The sequence below is a fragment of the Seriola lalandi genome, unplaced genomic scaffold (assembly GCF_002814215.2).
Source record: "Seriola lalandi dorsalis isolate HSWRI2012SDOR001 ecotype SW California unplaced genomic scaffold, Sedor1 jcf7180002053896, whole genome shotgun sequence".
In the NCBI taxonomy this organism is placed as follows: domain Eukaryota; kingdom Metazoa; phylum Chordata; class Actinopteri; order Carangiformes; family Carangidae; genus Seriola; species Seriola lalandi.
Window position 1 is genome coordinate 240404 of NW_019524449.1, and position 22915 is coordinate 263318.

The 22915-nt window shown below is 42.1% G+C and overlaps 3 protein-coding genes across 4 annotated transcripts; all 3 read right to left on the reverse strand.

Annotated features, from left to right (window-relative positions):
* Window positions 1–2611: 2611 nt before the first annotated feature.
* LOC111651967 (uncharacterized) lies at window positions 2612–5705 on the reverse strand. Its single transcript, XM_023402035.2, has 3 exons — window positions 4999–5705; window positions 4321–4478; window positions 2612–3882 (listed from the first exon to the last, which is right to left on the reverse strand). The coding sequence occupies exons 1-2, from the start codon at window positions 5423–5425 to the stop codon at window positions 4333–4335; spliced, it is 573 nt and encodes a 190-aa protein (XP_023257803.1). The 5' UTR covers window positions 5426–5705; the 3' UTR covers window positions 2612–3882; window positions 4321–4332.
* Window positions 5706–7563: 1858 nt separating this feature from the next.
* Window positions 7564–9818, reverse strand: cdpf1 (cysteine rich DPF motif domain containing 1). The gene is made up of 3 exons (XM_023402037.2): window positions 9633–9818; window positions 9268–9379; window positions 7564–8742 (listed from the first exon to the last, which is right to left on the reverse strand). Exons 1-3 carry the CDS (start codon window positions 9743–9745, stop codon window positions 8614–8616), a joined length of 354 nt encoding a protein of 117 aa, XP_023257805.1. The 5' UTR covers window positions 9746–9818; the 3' UTR covers window positions 7564–8613.
* A 629-nt stretch (window positions 9819–10447) lies between these two features.
* On the reverse strand, window positions 10448–22758 carry pparaa (peroxisome proliferator-activated receptor alpha a). 2 transcript variants are annotated; one of them, XM_023402033.2, is made up of 8 exons: window positions 22530–22758; window positions 19121–19352; window positions 18070–18215; window positions 14698–14836; window positions 12961–13160; window positions 12585–12854; window positions 12220–12463; window positions 10448–12103 (listed from the first exon to the last, which is right to left on the reverse strand). In XM_023402033.2, exons 2-8 carry the CDS (start codon window positions 19302–19304, stop codon window positions 11859–11861), a joined length of 1428 nt encoding a protein of 475 aa, XP_023257801.1. In that variant the 5' UTR covers window positions 19305–19352; window positions 22530–22758; the 3' UTR covers window positions 10448–11858. The 2 variants fall into 2 exon arrangements, with proteins under 2 accessions (XP_023257801.1, XP_023257802.1); XM_023402034.2 differs by having other exon boundaries at window positions 12585–12851; window positions 22530–22756.
* Between the last annotated feature and the right edge of the window lie 157 nt (window positions 22759–22915).

Sequence of the window (22915 nt, forward strand, 5' to 3'; positions counted from 1 at the left end):
CATCCGTTTTAAGTAAAGTTGCATTTTAAGTAGAAACAAAGGCAAAAAATACAGTTCATGACACCGGACACAAGCATGTGAATTATGGCAAAGTTGCATAAAGCAATTATATGTAGAATTTACAACATAAGAGATACAATTGTGTGTAAAATCAAATTTTCCCAGCACAGATTAAAGTAGTGTGTTTACCCTACCACAGCGTGTTGAACAATAAATCCTGTGAGAAATGGTTACTGTGCATCTAAGGTCACCTCATCTGACATGTAGCCTATTATGCATCTGAAACTGTCTACAAGGGATTTGATTCAATTTAGACTTTTTTCACAGTGACCATGACAGACCGACTGGAGCTGATAAGAATTAAAAGATAATTAGGTTCAGTTACAACCAGTGACCTTTGTCGGGATTTTAAACCTTCAGGTTCTGCAGCTATAGCTGGGATATACAGGCTCCAGCCCCCCCACACAACCCCTTACAACTAATGGATGGATGGGTTCTGCAGTAGAGCTGTTTATTGAAGAACGTTTAGTTGCAGACAACAGGGATTCAGCCTGGTATTTATGAGATTAGCAGCAATATGTTTTTTAAGGACTATCATGAGGATACATTACAGTGTCATCGGCGTACATGTAGACATACCTTTGTACACTCCAAGTGCAAATATTAGTTTATGCTAAAATAAAGCTACATGTGAGACTTGCTTGTGACTTATTCCCACCTCTGGTCTGTGTCAACAAAAATGTTGACAATAACACCCAGACTTATAACAATATAATATTGCTGTTGTCGCACCTGAAGGGTAAAAGTGTAAAAACAGTTAACAGCTGATATTGGCATGAATTATCCAAGTTTGGATATTAGTAGGAGGCCGGATTAATGGTGAAAAATAAGAAAATATCTTTTGGTGGAAATGTACACAGCTTATACTGATAGATTCTTCTTGAACCAAGATTTCCTTGATAAACTAGGGCTAGGCTAATACTTTTTTTTTTTTTTTTTTTTTAAGTATATTTTTTGGGCTTTTGTGCCTCTATTGGACAGGATAGTGGAGAGAGACAGGAAATGGGGAGGCAGAGAGAGGGGGAATGACATGCAGTAAGGGCCGTCCGATGCGGGACTCGAACCGGGGCCAACTGCAGCGAGGACTGTAGCCTCTACACATGGGGCGCCTGCTTAGACCACTACGCCACACGACGCCCCGGCTAATACTTTTTTAACTTCTTTTTCAGATCAGTTATCGAAATACCCATATCCAAATGCCAGATGCTTTGTAAAATACCACATGGTGGTGCTGTCATATCCAGATCAACATGAAAAACTAATGATTTGTTTCCGCCAAATTGGTATGAAATGTGTGAAGTACACAAAACAAGATGAGGGACCAGGTTTTTGAGATCTCTATCAAGCAAACAGACACAAACCTCCTCAACTTACAATGATGCAATGCCGCATCCTGAGGAAGCATTATGTTGATGTTGATCCATTTAAATGCGATTCTGGCATTTGTCATGTCTTTAGGTCAAAAGTAAGAAATGTATATTGTCAAAAAAAAAAAAAAAATATATACTTTTAAAAGTGTCATGATTGTCTCGAAAAGTTTTTTTTAAAAGGCCATGAGCTCACTAGTAATTACTGCAGACACTCACAGTCAGTACGAGATATTATAGGAATAGCTCACTCTCTCTCTCTCTCTCACTCTGTATTTGACTCCTACAAGCTGGTATCAACAGGAAAGAGTCAGCCAATGAAACTAATTGGGTGGTGTGTGTTTTATGAAAAGAACAGCCTGTACTGTCCTGGGCTCCCTCCCACAGCCCTCTGACTGGCTGGCTCATAAGTGGTCTGCTTTTCTTCTCTCTGCTGTGATTGGAGCCAGGGAAAGCCAATCACGAAAAACTTTTTTTCCCTCTTTTCCTCAGGACATACCCTTGTTGTTTTCAACTTTAGAGACAGAGCTGGGCTGAGACGATCCAGCACAGTCACAGCCTGCACTCTGGTGCTGTGGCTGCACTCGAGATTTACACGGTGTGCTGGATTTTAGCTCCACAGCACATGTATATTTTTATTACACCAAATATCGTTGGTGCATTAGGAACTCCATAATAGATAGAGTTCCTATTTGTAGATTATGGGAATATTACAGAAATGCTTTGGTTGTCAAGTTCATACAGAAATCAGATCACAGCTGAATCATGACTGTGAATAATATAGATATTATAAGGTCATTAAAGCCTTATTGTAAAGCATGAAGGGAAATTCATGAAGTGATTTATTAGTGGTTACACTGTTGATCAATGATGGTATAGTTACTGATCCTATCACTACTGTGTCATTCACTTAACTGAAGGACAAACTAAATCTATTTAATAACATGGCTATCAGGTCTTTGTTTAAGACTGTAATCACTATGACCAGCCTGCCAGTTTACATGGGTGGATCAGTTTAAACTTAAAATGCGAGTGTATGTGTGTTTGTTAAGGGTGGAGTGGTTGTGTGCTGTGCAATCAAAATAGTGAGCACATGCATTTATTACACCAGCGATACTTTTTAATCAATCCTAATGCAGACCGCAGAAAAGACAAAATACAAAATACGCAGGGTATAAAATCGATTATTAGGCTCAGTTTTGCAACAGTTTATTTATCATAAAAACAATAATGAAAATATATATTTACAAAAATGCACAAAAATGTTGCTTTGGGAAGCTATACATACACCCACAAAAAAAGCTCAACATAAATAAGTTAGTATAATTTTTTCAGTGTTTTTCAAAACAAAAAAATAGAAAATAAAAAAAGGCACACAGGTACACTTCAAAGTTTGACACCAGATAAGGCAGTGTAACTTTGTTTTCTGCCTTCACAAAAATGAGAAATTAACAATAGTGCAATTACATGTTCCACATGAATTCCACACCACAAAGACAAATCTTTGATTCACATATTTGCATAATAAGTAGCCCTATGATTTTAACATATTTTACTTATGTTAACCTGGACTACAAAATTTATTACAAGGGGTGGGATATGTGACCTATAAGCCACTAAAAAATTATTTCACCTAATTTAAAAATAAAAGCTAATTCTTAGGATTATTAGCAAATACTGTTAAAATTTGGTTGGATATTGCTCAGCAGTTTAGCCACCCTCCCACCCCACCCCTCAAACCCAGAATTAAAAGGCCCAAACTTTGGCAAAAACCCAGAAAAAAAAATAAAATAATGACATTAAAAAAAGGGGGAAATAAGGAATTATTATTTGCATGTAAACTTGATCTATCATGGCTGTTCCCAGTTAGATGGACCCTCAACTTACAGTGTGGCCATCTGGGCCTTCAAACACAAGATATATAACACTGGGACAAATAAAGCCATTGAAAAAGTGAAGACATTTTGTTTTCACATAACCCTGACTTTTGAAATCTGCATTTGTAACTTACATCAATTACCTGAATAATGATACAACATGACCATTTTTAACAAAATAATATTTCTCTGTTGGAAATTGCACTGCAACTTCCCGAGTCAAATTCACACACTTATTCAAATACATTTAACAAAAGGTATGAAAAGCATATCATGCTTTTTTATGTGCTACATCTGAAACATAGGTAGTAGATAAAAAAAGATGAGCAAAAATCCATTTGCACACTGCTACATTGTCTGCTGCTTCTGAGGCAATTTAATTAAAACGAGTGCCAAAACTTGATAGTGTACATATTCAGTGCTTGTGCAGCCTCTCCTCCTCCCCCTCTTTAGGAAAAGGCTGATTTTTTTCTTTCTTTCTTTCTTTCTTTCTTTTTTTTTTTTTTTAAATTTTCTCCCGCGTCTGTCAGATGATGAGAAAAGGCTACAGTATTCCACCAGCAACAGGTCTCCCCGCTCTGTGGGACATAAAGAGGAAACGGGCTGTTGAATGGTGCAATTGAAAAAGCAGTTGCTCATGTTTGATATCCCCCGTGCAGACATACACGCACACACGCACACGCGCGCCCGCACACGCGCACACACACACACACACACACACACACACACACACACACACACACACACACACAGAGGGTGAACAGTCATAGTGTGAAAGGTTGTGGAAAACAAAACAATATGATGTGTGTTTGAAGAGGTGATGACGTGTTAAGAGTTGTGCAGGAAAGAAGTGTTTACAACGGTTTTGGGTTGATGCTGATGCAACAAGTAAACACAACTCCATTGGCATCCGAAATAATAGCCGATAATTAGTGATTGGCACACTGAAGAGCTGTGTGTTATTATCCATTCACATCAGTTGACATCAGAGGCACAGTGAGATAATGGTTTCTAACCTGGCACTTTTTTCACTGGACCTCCGCGCTGCTCTCCGGCCTGCTGGGTCTCTCCTCCGCGGCTTTAACCGCCTGACTTCCTGTACCGTTCGACTGGTCTTCATCATCATCTTCGTCGGAATGCAACCTTTTACTTTGACACTCGCCGGAGCAGGGACCTGACAAAAAAAATAAAATGATAAAAAATAAAATAAGCATGCAGAAAAGTTGTGAGGGTGTTGGCGTGTCGAGCTGCACGTCCCCTTTAAAAAAGCACCTGACAGACACGGCAGACTGCTGCTGCCAAACCGTGAAGAAATTTTAGCCTCTTGTACCGAGTGGCCCGAGGACTGAGAAGGAAATGTGTGCAAACTACAGTGTAATAAGCGCATTTGATCTCTGGAGTAAATGTGCACTGCACTAACACCTTCAGTAACAACTAGAGTTCAGATAACTTTTTAACATTTGGGCAGAAATGTTCTGTTTGCTCGTACCCCCACCCACCCCCTCAGTGATTTGCTCCAGCACGCTTGTGTGTGTTTGCAGACCCGGTGATCGAACCGATCGGAGCCTTTGGTTCAACCCCCGACACAACTTGTTGCTTGGCGCCTCTGCATTGCGGCACAGCGACTCTACAGAGACGCACAGCACAGGGAAACTAAAAATGCGTGACAGCTTGAATAAGTCAAGGTAAATCACCTAAAGCTCCTCGACGTCTTTTCTTTGAACCGTGTCTGTCTGGTTGGCGAGTCGACCGCCGTTCACTCCTGTCCTCGGCGTCCTGCTGCTGGTTATCGCCGGGCAAGTCCACATCTCGCTGGGGCCGCTGGCTCCCGTGAGGCGGTCTGAGAAAAAACTCCGGTGGGTCGCTGTCCTCTTGCCACTCATAGTTACCCGGACTCAGCGGTCTGTCGGTCACCGGGTCGAAATTGTACCTCTCCCTAAAAGCCTGCACTTCTTCCTGCACTACAGCATCCAAATTCCTCTGTATCTCCTCTGGGTTTGGTCGGCCAAAAAGATTTCGGCGAACCCGAGGTCTGAGGTTGTCTTGCTGCCGCGCATCAACCCCCCTCTCCAATGTCGGGCTCGCATTAGAAAGGCGAACATCTGACATTTTGTTGCACATATGACAAGGGAAAAAACACAAAAACAACAACCAAAAGCGTCTGAAAACTGCTATTTCCAAGTAGTATTCCTTTCAAATGCACAGTCACGGGAATGATGCATGCATACTCCGCGCGTATCATCCAAAACGCGTACGCGCAAAAACGGAATAAAGCGTCTCCAAAGGCGCAGGGGGGTTTAAGAGAGCCACTCCTGTCAAGTCCGTAGTAAGACTGATGAAAACAACAAGTCAAGTCATGACAGCCAACATGGCGTTAGAGGGAGCTATGAGTGAAGAAGAAAAGTTGACATCAAGGACTATTTAAACAGAGAAGGCAATTCATTGGTCTGCCGACTAAGGACCGCCCATAGATCTCTTAAAGTCGAACAGGGGCAACAACAACACAGAGCTGGATTGGATTAACTCTGTGCATGAATATATCCTAATTATTCTGTTTGATTAGTTAGATACATAAGAAAGAGCAAATGGGAGGTAGGCATTAGATATAAAGGCGTGAATGATCGTGTTTTATCTTCCCATTAACACCTGATTTATCAGGTCAGACATGAAGCTTAAAGGTCACAGATTTCATTTGATCTCATTTGCATGTGTTAATTCCCTGTAAAATGCTGTGAATTAAAAAAAAAATCAGCTAATTGTCTGAAGTGTAAAACCTGAAAAGAAAACAACATTTATAAAAGATTGATGTCACTGCAGGAGACTTCAGGTTGCTAATACTATCACATAAACCAATCATCAAGATGTGATGATTGTATGTATGTGTGCTGACAGATTCATCTGATTCACATAAACAGCTTAGGCACATTTGATTCAATCACTGTAAATCTACTCACTTACAACTTCAAGGTAAGTGAAGGTCAGTGAGACACTAGAGTGAGGTTTCATGCAGGAAAACAACTCAAAAGAAAAAAAAAAAGCCACAAAGCTGCCTCATTGCATCCTATGACATCAGCTCTCGAGCAGAAAGTCCTCTGTCATCGTTGGCTAGGTGCCTATCGCTCTCAGGCTCTGCCACTGTTGCCACAGGGGTGGTTTGCGTGCTTCACTGGTTGTAATTGGTTGCGTGTGCTTAGAATTTAAATACCAAGCAAACAGAAAGTGGTGCAGCTTTAAAAAAAAAAAAAAAAAAAAAAAAAAAAAACTTTCAAATTCACAGCCATTTCCCTCAGTGGGCTCTCAGTTTGCACCTTAAAAAATTTCCTCACTTAAGAATTTAATTGGCGTTCATGTCAAGACTGTGCAGTTAGCAAATTTATTTTCTGTACATCTCAGAGCTGCATAGGAATCCTGTAGTAACTGAGTGAAAACATCTGCAACAGTTAGCACTACACATACCCAGAAGTTCATGATGTCCCAACGAAACCTCTACAGAGTGTCACTCTACATTCCTCTGCACTATTTGCCAGTAAAACTCACTGGGCCTGTGTTTAAGGCCATGCTGTTTCAGTTAACCCTCGAAAAGACTCAAGCATCTCGTGATAAATACAGTGAGGCCATCTGTTATATTGATGTTATCGCCGGGATCACACTTAATCCATAATGTGTTTATGCTGCTGCAAACTGTGCAGTGTTGTGCAGAGTGATCCCTCAGCTGAAAACAGATTTTGATCGAACTGATTAGACGGGCGAGTGAGAAACAAGGCAAGAGAACATTTTGTTAAGGTCACACATGCATAACCAATGCTTTGGTTAATGCTAATGCTTGTGTTTTTTTCCTTCACAGTTGGAAATATTAAGGCTCGTTCTCCTAGCTTGAGGAAAAAAAAAGTATGAGTTAGAGAATCCATCACAATAGATGTGAAACCTTGAGATGACTCTCCTCAAGTTTCTTTGTTTTATTTGTTTTGCTGAGCCAAGGTTGTGATTTCTCCACCAGGAACTAATGCCCAAAACACCACTGATGTTTTATTAGCATGTCCCTACAGTGTCATTTTGATCATTATTAGCTGGGAAGCTAGGTTTGACACCAAGTGTGTATTTATAAAATGACAAAATGGGAGTAAGAGTTTCTTACCCCTAAATGTCACTGAGTGGGATGATACAACTGTGGCAGATTCTGACAGTAAAATGAACATTAGTTACACACGTTAGTTACACATTAATTATGATCCACGATTAAACACTCACAAAACAACAGAGAAAAGACACTTTGTTTTTTTTTAAGGTTTTTAGATAACAGAAAAATATTTTTTGACTCCACAGAAGTCAACAGTTCACCCTTTGACCATGAACAAAGGAATCAAAGGGACAGCAGTAATGCACTCTTGCAAAGGATGTGTCACTGTCAACACACATATGTCTATCATTAGAGAGGATGTGTAATAAATGTTACTAATACCATATGACGCTGAAAAGTAATAAAAATGAGTTCTCTCATAAAAAGGAGCATTAAAAAAATTGCGCGACAGGCATAATTCATCAAGTGTAAAGAAAAACTGTAAGAAGTGTATTAATTTCTTTCCATTTCAACAGCAATGGAAACATGAATCTGGTCTGCCTAGCAACTGGTCTTTGGAAATGCTATTACTTCCATATTTCTCTTTTGAGCCATACATTCATACTTGTAATATTGTTGAAGCCTGGAATAGTTGCTGAACTGAGCTGAACTGACCCTTGTGGAAATAACTGAATATATTGTAGCACTAATTCTCAATACTGTTCATCTGTATTTGACAAATCTTTTTTGTTGCAATGTGCACATTTTTTTAAAAAGGTTGTCATGCCTCTAAAAAGTTGGACATCAACAGAAATTTTAGATGAACTGCAGGGCAACTATCCACATGCAGTACATGACAATGAGGTTTTAAACTGGAAATCGTTTTTAATTCTGAGCCTGCAGACACAATGCAACAGGGGTCTGGCAACACTAGTCACACCTGCTGTTCGCTTCTATAAAACCCTACATTAAACAAATAAAACCTGGGTAGCTAATGCAGCGGGCTAATGTACTGGCCACAAGCATAAACAAAAATTTTTCTAATGGATGTGTGTTAATTTTCCCACCAAAATAATAATAACCTAGAGCGATGCCAATTAAGTAGAGGATGTTTTTTTATTCGGCACTGTGTATTTATAGTTTGGCTTAGTATGGATTTAATCAAAAGTGCTGATAAAAACAATTAATGAAAACAGCGATTTCAGATATTTTTCCTAGGCACCTGAGCAGGTTATGGACATCTTGCACAATGTCATGAGACAGCAGCCTTGGAGCTCTGCTTCTTCTTGGCCAGTTCAGACTGAATCTGATGGGGGAACTGGTGCAAGTGCTTGTTCACACACTGCATGCAGAACCTCTTGGTGTAGAAAAGACTGCAGTCCTGAGAGAAGAGAGAGCATAGTTCACCATCAATGCTGGAAGTTCACATAAGCACCAGATATGACTAGTCACACTTATTCTAATGTAGGAAGATGTTTTAATTTCCTATCTATTTGTTAAACTAGATTAATTGATTTCAAGGGCATCAGTCTCAAAGTTCACTCAGCACATACATATGCCACATCAGAGGAAAACATCAAAAGCACAGACATGTTTTTCAACAGTGATCTACAAGGTCAACTCATGTCAAGTGGAAAACTACAGCAGCAACACGCTTTATATTCAAAGACAGTTAACATGCAATTATAACTGATGTCGATGTTTTTGTTTTTTTCATACTGTATCTTAAAAGGCACACACTCACACACGATAAATAATCTCTCGCTCTGCTACATGTAACGGGTTCACGGTTTTATCAGAACTGATGTCCTTCTCCCTCGAGGAGCATGTCAACATCCAGCTATTAATTACATATTTAGTCTGTGGTATAAACATACCGTAGCATTTCAATTTTAACACAACTTACCGATCCGACACAGACACACAGGTTGCACAGGCTGCAGCTAGACCCCAAAACAAGAAACTTCTCCTTGTCCGGACTGAAGGGATCCTTGGTCACAAAACACTCCTCTAGCAGCCTGATGGAGAGCAGACAGCCAGACATAAGCTAAATTTTAACTTAATTTAGTTCCCTGTGATTCCCAGAAAAAAGACAGGAGTGAGATTCAAAGCAGAAATTGTTTAAATGCACCCTAAGAATCGCTGGAGGGCTATTTTCGCCGTGTATTTAACGTTAGACGTAACATCACATACAGTCACGTAGCAGCAACATTAGCTTTCGCTAAGCTAGCTCCGCAGCGGTAGGACAGTTTTTGCTTAATTTTCACTTACACAATAGCTCTCGTGTTTGGTGGTTTCTGGCCGTAGTAAGTATAAGGGCTAGTTAAACCACACAACTGGCAACTAAATGTTTTTTGAGGGGTTTCACTAATAGTTAGCTCCATCGTTCAGAGCTTGAGAGCACAAAAAAAAGTTTGTTCCTGGTTTTCAAATCGAGTCTATCTCCGTTCAGCCATGTTGTTTCATGAAGCTTTACCGCCACCTAATGGCGTGGGGGAGTAGAGCCGTACATTGTGTAGAACATATTGTAGTACACGTATAAAAAATAAAATAGATGATAATTATTTAGTTATAAGTGGTTTTGTTGTTTGATTTAAAAAAAAAAAAATTTATTGACAAATGAAAAATAAAACTCTGAACATTTGACCAATATTCCACAGTGGAGGCAGTTTATATATACATATATATATATATATATATATATATATATATATATATATATTTTATGATGCTCAAGCAATGTATGTGGATAGGCCCGTTTTGTATATAAAAGTATATGAAAGTGAACCAGAGATTTCCATAGTAAAAATAATCCTAAATTAATACGTTTTTACAGCAGAAAGTCTAACATGTCATAAAGAAAAAAGCACAGGTGTAATTAATAACATTAAGGGCTTGCTGGGACAAAGCTATCATTTACATTATTAGTTCCACCTGTGCTTTTCCTGCTATGACAATTCAAAATGTCTGCTGTAAAAAAAAAAAAGAAAAAGAAAAGGCAATTAACTAATTGGGGTCGGAATCAGAGGAACGGATAATATTATCTTCAATAGGCAGGTAAATAAGTCAGTGCATTACAAATAAAAGTCAGTAAAATATAATAGTTTATTCTGAGCTACCAAATAACTCATTTTATTAAAACAGCAAATGCATTTTCTTATTGTACACTGTACTGTACACAATCAAAATATATAAACAGTTTCATTATGACAAGAAACAATGTTTCAGTACGACACAGGGAGGGTTGAAATCTAAGAAACAAGGCATTACGATCTTTTGGAGTACTGCGTTACTGTCTGCAGATCCGTCCCTTTCACTGTGGTCACCACATTCTTGTCATATTTACAAAATAAAACACAAACCAGCTTAACAGATTATTATGTTTGTGGTCAAAATATTCAATACTGGCCAACATTGCTTTTTCTTGAAAAAACAAAAATGCCCTTAAGAATTTCTACAAAACATTTTTTACAGGTAACACTGATCTATGAATGAGAGCTATCATGTTGTCCTGGTTTTAGCAGTAGGAGATAAATACATAACCCATGAAATCACAATATTTTCAAATGATAGTTGATTTAATACTATCTGAAAACATTCCCTGGTCCAACATTAAATAGTGATATATCTAAATCATGGCTTATAAAAGTATTTTGTTCTGTTTTTGTTATGTGTTGAATGTATAAGGTGTGGTCAGAATAAAGGAAATATGAGGTCAGCTGATGAAACATTACAAAACTGATAAAGGCCTTTCTTCAACCACTAATCTCACGATGGTCCAAGGAAATTTAAGGCACTAGTACACAACAAAATAACATGACAGTGATATTAACCTCATTCAAACGATCTTTGAATTAACACATCATACTAAATATCCAAATATATTAGGAATATGACTTTTAAGCTCCTTTTGCACAGCCAACACTGCAGTTGTATCAAAGATTTAAAATGTTAAAAACATTCACTTTATTGTTCACAGGCACAATTAGCATTTAGCATCAGTGCAGGCATGACTGTGGCAGTCATGTCGGGGTATCTTTAATATGTGTTCACCCATGCATATTTTCATAGCCTACTCCCTAAGTAGCTTTTGTCCTGTACTTGTGTCCGGAGGGTAAAAGCTGGCATCCAGGACCCAATCAATGGCAAAGTGGTGCTTTTAGTTCAAATCGATGCATTTAAAAGGAACACATCTCTAGCCATCTATGGTGCGAGTTCAAAAAGTTTGTTCCCCACTGTGTCCCCTTTCATAGCAGCAGTCAGGTCCCCTGCCACAGCTGCCATTCCCCTTAAAAAGAATTTCACTTTTGTATCGTTCCAGTAGAATGATTTAGAGTCACATGGTCACAGCAGTGCACAATAAGCTACTTACAGTACAATGATATGCATGATAGTATCAGTTAATGTTGTATACTGTATGTATACCTAGTTTTGGGTATACCTGGCTAACATTAACATTTTAATACATGTCCCTGCTCATGACCATGTGATAGCGTCTCAGTACATGTCCCTATATATCTCTTGCAGGAGAGGGTGCAGCGACGTGTCCTCTGTTGTCTTGATTTCCTGCACCAACTGAGCATGCTCGGTGACGAGCTCCCGGAGGTCGGCCAGTTTCTGCAAAAGTCTGGGAAAGAGGAAGGTGTCGTCAGGGTGGTTGGCCAGCAGGTGGAGCCGTAGTGCCTGAACGATGCCTTCCTGCAGCTGCTCCACTAGCGGTACATCCACCAGGCCTGGACGGTCTGAGAGGGACAAAGACGATGAAGAGGGAGGATTCACTCTTTGTGCACTTTTAAGTTGTTTTTGTTTTTTTTTTCAATTCCTATCATCTGATATTCCTCCACACAGTGTCAGTTACCTCCACAGCAGATAATGGCAGCCACAAAAAGAGCCAGGTCACTGTCATCCAGCTCCAGAGAGTTGAAGCGTGTGGCAAACTGGAACTTTGGCTCCATCATGTCACTAAATGGACGCCGGAGGCTTTTGAGGAATTCACGGGTGATGAAGCCTCCACCACGGGCCACGAGGAGGCCATCTTTGTTCATGCAGGAGGCCAAGAGGGTGAAGAGGGCTTCGTAAACACCGTACTTTAACAGAGTCACCTTAGCGTGAGGAGGGGAAAAAAGGAAGGAAATCAAGTCATCACATTTCAATCAAAATAAAAGCAAACCTTCTGCACCTTCTCACATGGAATGACAGGAAGATACATCTCCCTAAACCCACCTGATCATTCAGATCCAGGCTCTGGAAACCCGGCACCGCCTTAGCGAACTCCGTCAGCTCCGTGACCGTCTCCACCGAGGTGCTCTGGCAGCAGTGGAAGAGCCTCGCTTCGGCCTCCATCTGCTGGAGCTCCCCACACCCCACACCTGGAACCACATCCCCAGCTTGAAGGCCGCTCTCGTGCTCCAGAGAGTCACTGTTTACCATATGGACCGCCAGCGTCTTCTCCGCTAGCTGGAAGGTCTCCATGTCGTGAATGATGAAAGGCTGCTGGGAAAGACAGAGGAGAGGATGCTGGTAGGTGACACAGAAGACGGAGTAGAGGTGCAGAATAAGGAGTATCCTAAAATTTTTATTCTTTTTTTTTCTACTTCACCGGCTTGCTGGTTTTTCCAGTGAGTATGAGCCTTGATTTCGCCTTGTTCATGCTGAAGTTCTTCATGTAAGCCTCGTGGATCTGCTTGACCAGAGTCTTGTGGCTGGCCAGCATGGGGCTTTCCACTTCTTTCTCCACCATCTTGCTTTCAGCCTTTAGCTTCAGCTTCTCCGCCTGGGGCATCCGACCAAACCGGATGGCTGGTGCATAAAGGCATTCATTATCAGCAACCACTAGAAGACTTATCTTAATGCACAAAGAAACTACAGACAGAGATATCAGACATATATTCCTGCAGCAAACATGCATTCACATTCACCCACAACAGGTCTGGTGTGTTCTGTTCTCTTTTGTCTCCTCTGAGGACAACATGCCGTCTCCCTCTCAGGTTTCTGACACTGTTCTTGTCTGCAGTGGGAGGCCATTGTAACAAACCCAATGACCCTTCGGCAGTCAGCACAGATGACAGCCCAGATGTGGAGCCACAGACGGGTGGCAAATTAAAGGAAAAAACCTGAATAAATGAGTGGAGAAGCATAACAAATGCAGATGCTGCCACACATTAAGCAATTAACATCCCATCATGCTCTGTGGCATGTATGAAAATACTGAGCAGGCTCAGCTGATTTTGATTTTACATCAAGAGTTGCAAGAGGAAGATCTAAGTGACTTTGAATGACGGATCATTGTTGGGGCACGGACGGCAGGAGCTTCAGTCACAAAGACGCTCAACTTGCCAGTGTTTCAATAGGAACAGTGACTAAAGGGACATCTGCATTTAGATCTACGGGAAAGACGTCAGTAAATAGGGTGGAACATTTGATGACACGTGATGCTCATGCGTATGTAAGGAAAAACAGAAGAGCAACTCTCACTCGGGTGACTGTCAATGCGTTATCAGACTCCACAAGTCAGCGAGTACATGTGTGGTGTACACCAAGAGAACAGGAGAGGCCTGAATGCTTGACCCCTATAGTGAGGGGATCCGGTGGCTCTGTTAAGCTGCGGGGGCAAGGGGGGTGGGGGGGCATTTTGCTGGCATTTTGCTTGTCCACTTGTCCCCTTAGAGGGAGGGCTCACAGTAAATCAATACAAAGGTATTCTGAGTGATCACCTTCATCCTATGATGAAACATTTCTATCCTGATGGGAATTCTCTCTTCCAGGATGCTAATGCCTCCATCAAGAGGGCACGAGGGGTCACTGAATGTATGAGTATGAAAATCATGTGAATCATATACTATGGTCTTCATGAACACCTATGGGAGATTTTGGACCGAGATGTGAGACAGTGCTCTCCACCACCATCATCTTTTGTTGAGAACGCCGTTAATCCCTCCAGCAGAGTTCAGAGACACTTAATGTTGGTTTTTCCTTTAATTTGTCACCGCTCTGTATACGGGCCTGTGGTTTCTCAATGTCAAGCCGGCTCCAGCAGGACATTGTTCTATAAAAGCCCAGTCAATGTAAAGCACATTGAACTGGAGCCAAATCACAGAAGGACATGTCTGTTGTTGTTGTAAAGAACACGTGCCACGGTGTCGTCTGAGGATGTTTGCGAGCAGAGTTTTACATAACTGCTTTCATAATGCTTACTTTTCAAGTTCTTTCATTGCTATACAATTGGTTCAATGGACATTACAATTACATTAATTGTTAAGATCACAGTGATAGCTAATGTACACTTCACAGATTCATTCAAAGTTACAGAGTTTAGCTTCAAACTACTTTGCATTACCGTTGTGGGACATGCCCACAGAGAGGCACTTGTGGAATCGGCAGAACTGGCATTTGTTGCGATTCTTCTTTTGGATTTTGCAGTTGCGTTCACACTTATCGTACTCCAGCTTCAACCTGATGGTCCTCCTGAAGAAACCCTGGTTGAGAGAGAGCAACACACTGTAGCTCACTCTCTGTAGCTTGAAAATGACTTACTTCACAGTGCACTGATGTAAACTGAATTGCACGGGGTGTTAGACCCTCTTATACTTGTTTGCAAGTTTATTTATTATTACTAATATTATTATTAAGAAAATATGGTCATTTTCATTATTTTCTTGAACTTCGCTGGAGCTCCAAGGATACAAATGTGTATATCCCCTACTTACATCATGTATTGCAGTATCCAAGTCTGCAAGAAACTGCTTGCTTAACAGATGCATTTCTCACATTATGTTATCACAGTCCTTCCTCTTTTTGCTTGCCCTGTCTGCAACCTCAGGCGATCAGGACTAGACTCAGTTCCCTGATCACCTTCAGTCATGGCCAAATTGTCATACAGACATGCCTTTAAAAGGACATGTTTCCGTTCTTTACTGTGCTTTATAATTGTTAGAAATGTGTGAACAACTTCTAAAGACCAGGAAGTTCAGGATTAACATTTTTCCGCTATGGACTCTTGAAGGAGCATTCACTATTTGTCTGTGAAATCACAGACAAAGGTCATCATCCCTCAATACAGCTGCGGTATAATTCTGAAGAGAATGTTAAACACTATATATCAGACACTTATATCTGCAGCACCCCATAATACTGTGCATGTGTCCTGTACATTTTTAAGCCCTGGTAGGACTGGTGTTGTATTACACTTTGGATTGGACTGTATCGTTGGATCACGTCTATATTTAAATAGAGATATGCTTCAAGGTAGACAGCGCAGCAGACCCTGACCTTTCCCGAAGAAGAACCCCCGATTGGACAAGACATCCTGCCTGCCTCCAACACACACTGAGATGAAAGGCAAGCAGGCCAACACACGCTACCAGATGTCGCACATGTGCCAAAACATATGATCCTTTGACGTATATGCTCCCACACACACACACACACACACACACACACACACACACACACACACACACACACACACACACCTTTGTGCATCAGTGATATTTCAGTCAGGACATTCCTCAACCCTTATTTTCCGGCTATATATCTGGCGCCACATGGTTGTGCAATACATCAGCCATCATCTTACAATTTTGGCCTTGGCTGCCTTTATGTTGAAGAGCAGTTACGACACATTGTTATTAAGTGTTATTATGTGTCACGCATCACTTTTGTGTCATTTAAAGGAAGGGGTTGTTTTGTGGGGAGATCTGGGTGTAATCTTCATGATAATGTTGAAGGGAGAAATGCGAAGGTCCGGGCATATAGTTTAGTGCCATATGATAGTCATCAAAATGCATTACAAAACAACATAGCTGGAGGAAAGAGCAGATGTGTGTTTACAGCATGCATGTGTGTATGGGTGTACAGGCACAACCAGAGGCCAGTTCTTTGCTGTGATATATAGCCGTGAGAGGTGAGTAACGAGAGTAAAGACGTAAGCAGGGAGATGTATTGTGCAACGTTTTCCTTTAGGGCAAACATCTTTTTTTATATATATATATCTAGGCATCTCTGAGGTGCACCTACTGAGCAGGTACGTTTTACCTTTGTGGTTTTAACTTTCTAAAACTGAAGGCTTCTTTCTGACTGACTGTCCTGCTGCTCTGAATGCCCAACACATATTTCATACCGTCATCGCCACCACAGACTTTAAGCCCTCACACCACAGAATCACAGCACATTCCATTCACATTCCCACTGCTGAGCGCTCCCCTCTTTGAAGCGAGGTGTTGAAAATGATACGCAGAGCCTGTCTAGCATGGAAACCGTGAAATGTGACTGCTACATATCACAAGCCAGATTTTTTCCGTGATGGCGCAGCATCATCAGTCAGGGGATTTAGGAACAGGCTGCTGTCAAAATGCGTCTCTCACATGTGCGCACGGCGTCCGACAGCTCAGCTTCATCATGTTCCTACTTTAGAATAGCAGCAGTCTGACACAATGACAGGCCGCGTGCCAAGCCAGGCGGCGACCGCTGAGACGGCGAGATGAGCATTATTTGTGGTGATTGTGATAGGCGAGATGTGGGTCATAAACCGGGGACCCGCAGGGAGTCGGTCAGGTTTGCACACAGTCGGCATTGTGTAATTGACAGGACGCTCTGTAAAACTTGGATTGAGGTATGAAAATTGTGAAATGTTAGCCTCCTGCCTGCGTTCATCTCTCTTGACTCCTATAGATTCTACTGAAATTGAAGGCACAGTGCCAAGTAAAAATGCTGACATTCTCACCAGCTGGGGAAAAGGAGTGATTATGGAGGTAAAAGACACAGAGGAGAACAGCAGTAGCAAGTGAAACAACTCTGTCTAACTTAAAAGACACTCTGGATTGCTTGATCATTAAGAAGCTGTGGTTATTACAGTATTTTAAGGTGGGAGTTGTGGCTGACAGAGGTGAAGCAAGGTCATAAGTTAGAAAGTCAAACAAAAATAGCAAACAAAGATTAGCAGCAGCAACAACCTAGAGAGGTTTGAGACCACGACAAGCTCACATGACAAGACAAACAATGCAGTGATGACCCTTCATGGTTTTGACACACACACACACACACACACACACACACACACACACATACACACACTGATCACTGATCAGTCATGATCACTCATGTAGAGCTAAATTGATTCAGGCCTGAGGGCTTCACCTTTTGAAAATCAATGCAAAAAACTGACTTTTATCATTGAATCCAAAAAAGTGTGTAAAAAGGTATTGTAGTATAAGCTCTGTACCAGCTCCAGCTCCATGTGTGTACAAGCGTGTGTGCGTGTGTGCCAACGTCACTCAGTTGGGCACTGTGCCAAGCAGGGGAGAGGTGACAAGTCAACCAAGGCCATCATGTCCTCCACCTCACATGACCCAATTTGCGTGTCTCCAAAACTTTCCACTGGCCTGTAGGTCAGGCGCTGCTGCATGCTGCATGTTTTCTATGTGTTTTGGTGTGTGCGCGTGAGCGTGTGCATGCATGCGCATGTCTGTGTTCGTGTTGTGCTGCAAAGACAAATGTTAGTTTTTGGTGCTTCTACATGTGGCTGTGCAACTGGATCAGAGGTAAAAAAAAAACAAAAACACAAGTGAGCACCAGGTCGCATGGGATTGAATCTGTCTTTATGTTTATATTTATATCTTTGCATGCTCTCTCTCAATTTGATACGTACAGTATGTCAGTACATGCATACCGTACGTACTCTAGCTGGCTGCACTGTGTCCGCATCTCTCACCTTGCAGCCCTCACACGCGTGCACCCCGTAGTGGAAGCCTGAAGCCTTGTCTGAACACACCCGGCACTCCAGATGAAGGCCCTCCTCGGGGCCTGCTGCAGTGCCACACACCCCCGACAACGGACTGGAGGCTGGGGTCAAGGTGTCTACAGCAGAGAGGAAACAGTGAGCGATTTCACTGGGCCACGCTTTGAACAAAGATCTTTTCCAAATTGAGAACAATTGTGGGAAAAATGTTACACGTATTCCTGAGAAATGTGGAATTAAGGTGCATCTCAAACAAGAACAAACTGACAACACTTAAAGGAACAGTTTCACATTTTGGGAAAGGTACAACCAACAGTTGGTTAACTTTGCTTAGCATTGGCTTCGCTAATCATTTTATCTTTAGAGGATGGACTGGGCCAGGCTATCCAGTTCCCCGCTTACTGTCTCCATGCTAGGTCACGCTAACCGGTTGCTGGATCTATCTTCATGATCAACACAGAAATGAGGGTGATGTTGATCTTCTCGACAGGACAGTTAATCAGCCAGTGTATTACACAACATTTACGAAGTCCTGACAAACAGGCCTCTCCTTTTGTCTACCTGAGTAGATTAGTTAAGTGTCTGCTGCAGACCTAAAGCATTTTGGATGATTTGTCTCCCTAAAATGATCGAAGACGTGGGTCATTTGCTGCTCGGGAATGTGCAGACAGGATCGTGGAGGAGATGTCTCATCTTGTGTTATCAGACACGCAGTGCTATACATTAGCCTCTTTAGTGAATAATCATACATGACACTGGAGCCAAAAGGTCAGAGGGTCACTGTCGTAATGATCAACATTACCCGTTCTGAGATAAAGATCTGGCGTGTTCGGTACAATTTTATAAAGCAGCTTCTGGTTCATTTGCAAGATAATTAGTGAGCGTTCACTGAGGGCGCTTCATATTTGGCATCATCACTGCTGCTTTCTTCACTGCTTTATTTGCAGCTGAGCCCCTAAATATTAATTCATTAATTCGCTTGTGAAGATGAAGGGGTTTTAGTTGAGGTCACCTGACTACTCACCCAGTGAAATGGAGCTCTCCGACCCTGAGCAGGTGCTCTGGTACTCTGGGAAATCAAATCTGAGCGTGTCTTCTCCTATAGACTGGGAGATGTCACAAAGGTCGTCCATCAGGTCTCCGCACAGGGGACTGTCCAGAAGGGAGTCCCCCAGTGGGGATGGGGGGCTGTAGAGGTCCCCTGCCATGGTGGAGCTCAAGCCGAACCCAGGAGGAAAAACCCCTCACTCGCCAGACTGGAAGAAGAGATCCAGATTTTAGTTTGGATGATTTTAATGATTTATATTTAATATACTGTAACCATTTATTTATACTGTGTTAGCAATCTCATTATTATCTCTGGGTATATAGGATCTTTGTAGGCAACACTGATATATATATTTTGCACATGTTCAAAGATTTCACCCCCTTTTTCTTCAAGAGCAGCAGCACCTGGTGACCTGGTAGCTCAGATATTCATCCCTGAGAAAGCATGTGATTTTACAAATGAATCTGGCTGCAGGTTTATCGTGTTCCAGGGTAAAACACGAACGAAGCCGACATGTCACGAGAGAACAAAGCCACTCCACTGCAGCGGGGACAGGTACAACTTATAGGCTGTTAACGCCAGAGGAGAGGCTGCTCAGTTCATAATGTGAAGGTGTTTGGTTTGGGCTTAAAGTATGTGTGGGAGGGGGTTTTGGTGGAGCTCCCAGCTGCTCCCAGCGGGGTAAAGGACATCTGTTTGAGCCATCGCACAACAACACAGCACCATGTCCAGCGCTCATGTTCTATAACCCTGTCTCTCCAACTCGCAGCAACTCACAGCGGCAGGCGTCACCGCTGTCGCTCTGTACAGGCTCGTACACTGATTAGGTCAGAACTTTACAAAACGTATTCAGGCTGTGACGCTTCTACGCACAAGTAGCTCAGGAGCAAAAAAATGTGGTGTAAAAGACAGGGACACAGGAAGCTGCATTTATAAGCGATGGGAATTCTCTCCGTCCAATCCTCCTAAAACATTGTTCCTTTTGCTTCTACATTACTGCAATATAATTTTATCTGTGTTATAACATAAAAAGGTTATCATCTGAGCAGGAATCACAAGCACATCTCTGATCTAAAATACAGAGAGACTTGGCTGTGGGGCCCAATCTCAGAGCTCCTACGAGCCCCTATGTAAAAATCCCAGTTTACACAGCTGCATACATCTGTAAGCCGAGCATGGAAGAAGCATTAGCTAACAAGAGGTTGCGCAACTTTAACTTTCATTTCCGTGGACCTTTTAGCCTCTAAGTGTGCTTTTCAAGCTAATGATTGAACATGATAATTAGGTAAAGTGCTGCCTTTATCAGTCTGATAAAAAACATGCAGTCTGTCAACACAGTGAGGACAGTGATTGATCAAAGCGTCCTGTTTATCTAGTCTTTGTGTTGCAGCATTTCAGAGGACAGGTCCTGACAGTAAAGCAAAGTTGCGTAAAGGGGGAAATATGTGAGTGTGTGTGTTCTGCTATATCCTACTGTGCGCCATGCCATATGGAGTGTTTACAGTGCGTGGCTTCTTTCAGTTCTTGTTTACTGAAGGTTTCTCAGACAAAGCACAGGCAGAGATGTTGGGACCGACGGTGCGCGCAGTAGAGGCGGCTGCTGACTAACTGGTCTGTCGAGTTGCTTTGACGCACAACATCTGCCCTCTGACAAACTGATGCCCCCCCCCTGGCAGTTTGAGAAGATTTCTCCATCAAAGGGTAGATTGAGTAAATCTGTTGCTCCTTGCAACACAATAAACAGCATTTAAACCTGAGTTCAGTGGGTTCACAAACTTTTAGTCACGCCCTGAACCCATGTTTCGCCCTGCAGCTACGGCCGAGGATGTCTCTTAAACATGCCTGAGATCTTGTCCTAAAAACGACACCGTTTAAGAATGCAGCACTGTAGCTGTTATGAAGCTCATATGGCATCATTTACCTATATGTCTGCTTTCATTTTATCGTTCCTCTTTACCTGACAATGAATTTACACTGTGCCCGAGCTGTAATCCAAAATACGTAAGGATCCCATCACAACACAGGCCTCACTATCCCCAGATCTGGTTTACGTGATCTTACAGTATTGATCTGAATGTCGTTGTGTCCAGAACTGCAGTCTGGCGTGAAAGAATCTAGTGCAGTAATGATTAGCCGTATGCACTGATTAGTTGATGTAACTTTCAAGCAGAAATGCCAAAACATTCGGTGGTTCCATGTGGTCAAATGTGACAAAGGACTTGCTTTTCCGTGGTCCTATGTTAATGGTAAATTGAGGGGGGGGGGGGGGTTGGACAAAGCAGAAAAATTGACTTTTCGATTTTTTTCCACTGTTATTGACCAATATATATTAACAGATTAATCAAGAACATAATCAGTCGAAACTGACGCCAGCTGATCTGTAACTTGAGCCTATTTCATCCATATAATCTGGCCTCACTGGGTCTGTGTTGATATATTTCAACTGGGTCAACAACTGACTCTTAACTGGGCTTGATATGACTTTACTTCCTCTTTCATAGATGACCCAGGCCCAGCCAATGTCTCCACCTAACCTCAAAAGGACATTGTGTTGAAAGTCCCAGAGGAACTATAATCCCAGACAGAGGGCTCTATCTTTAGGTCACAGCGGAAGAGGAAATATTGAGGGACGTTAGTTGTACTTAACCAAATCAGTGAGGATACACCTGACCCCAGACCGGTGCAAAATGAAAACACAAAATATTGTAGGCTACTTCAGGTCAGATTGACACCAACAGGCGCTCTTCCTATTTCAGGTCCAACACTAAGCAGAGTAGATGTAGGCAGAGTATGAGTTAAGGGAAGAGTAGGTCTGTCTCCTATGCGTCAGTGCTCTGTGCTGATTCAGGATCAGCTGTTGTGACCTTTTCCAAGATCTCTGCTCCTTTGGCAACAAGATCATCCATGTACAACACAGACAAACCGCAATCAGGTACAAAGGAAACCCTGCAACCAGCTTCCACATTCTGACGGAAACAAGTTGTGCAATTACGTAATTAATGTCATGTTCAGTGATCTGACGCTATTTCCTCTGCTACACTGATGTTACACAGGCAAAGAGATGGAAACATGCTGAAGAAAAACATATTCCTCTGATCAGAATGACACTGTGTGGGTGTGAGTGGTGACAATGACAAGTATTAGTCATTAAGCTTAAGTGGGCTCACTCGCAACTTACAGTAAGACAGTCACAGAAATTGCCCAACATTAAGAACAAGTCAGCAGCTACAGTATGTGACAGTGTAGAAAGCCTCATGTTTGCGCTGGTTAACAATACAAGTTTGTTGAAATTCCAGCAGACAACAGGCAGCCGGGTGGAAATCCTCCTAAAGTTTATAATCACATTACACAATGGGCTGGTTTGGAAATAAAGCTCGTTCATTACCTCAGAGACAAGTATCCGAAGCATTTCCAGAGGCTGTTACCGGGATGGACGCCTGTCTGAATCAGCTGTTTGGGTCCCGGGATCCTCCGACGCGCAAACACACTCATACACATAAACGCGTACAGACACACAGACAGAGAGGGAGGGGGGGAGAGAGAGAGAGAGAGAGAGAGCGCGAGGTCTCGATCTGCTCCGCTGTAAACTTGAGCGTCGCCTCGCTGCGCGGTGTCAAACCTCCGCTCATTCTCAGCAGGAAATAACGTAGCGACGGACGGTGACACGGCGAACACACCTCCCGGCACACCTATGGTTTCAGCCAATGGACGTGCGGGGATCTGGAAGCCTGAGAGCAGACCGCCTCGCTTTTTTTTTTTTTAATTTTAGTA

Bases quoted from the DNA above. Each gene is read 5' to 3' on its own strand.
- LOC111651967 (XM_023402035.2), bottom strand. From the start codon at position 5,425: ATGTGCAACAAAATGTCAGATGTTCGCCTTTCTAATGCGAGCCCGACA. The intron at 4,479-4,998 runs GTGATTTACCTT...TTTTTTTGTCAG, and splicing joins AAGACGTCGAGGAGCTTTAG to GTCCCTGCTCCGGCGAGTGT.
- pparaa (XM_023402033.2), bottom strand. From the start codon at position 19,304: ATGGCAGGGGACCTCTACAGCCCCCCATCCCCACTGGGGGACTCCCTT. The intron at 14,837-18,069 runs GTGAGAGATGCG...TCTCTCAACCAG, and splicing joins ACGCGTGTGAGGGCTGCAAG to GGTTTCTTCAGGAGGACCAT. The intron at 13,161-14,697 runs GTAATGCAAAGT...TTTATGCACCAG, and splicing joins TGTGGGCATGTCCCACAACG to CCATCCGGTTTGGTCGGATG.
- cdpf1 (XM_023402037.2), bottom strand. From the start codon at position 9,745: ATGGAGCTAACTATTAGTGAAACCCCTCAAAAAACATTTAGTTGCCAG. The intron at 9,380-9,632 runs GTAAGTGAAAAT...GCTCTCCATCAG, and splicing joins CCAAACACGAGAGCTATTGT to GCTGCTAGAGGAGTGTTTTG. The intron at 8,743-9,267 runs GTAAGTTGTGTT...CTCTTCTCTCAG, and splicing joins TGTGTGTCTGTGTCGGATCG to GACTGCAGTCTTTTCTACAC.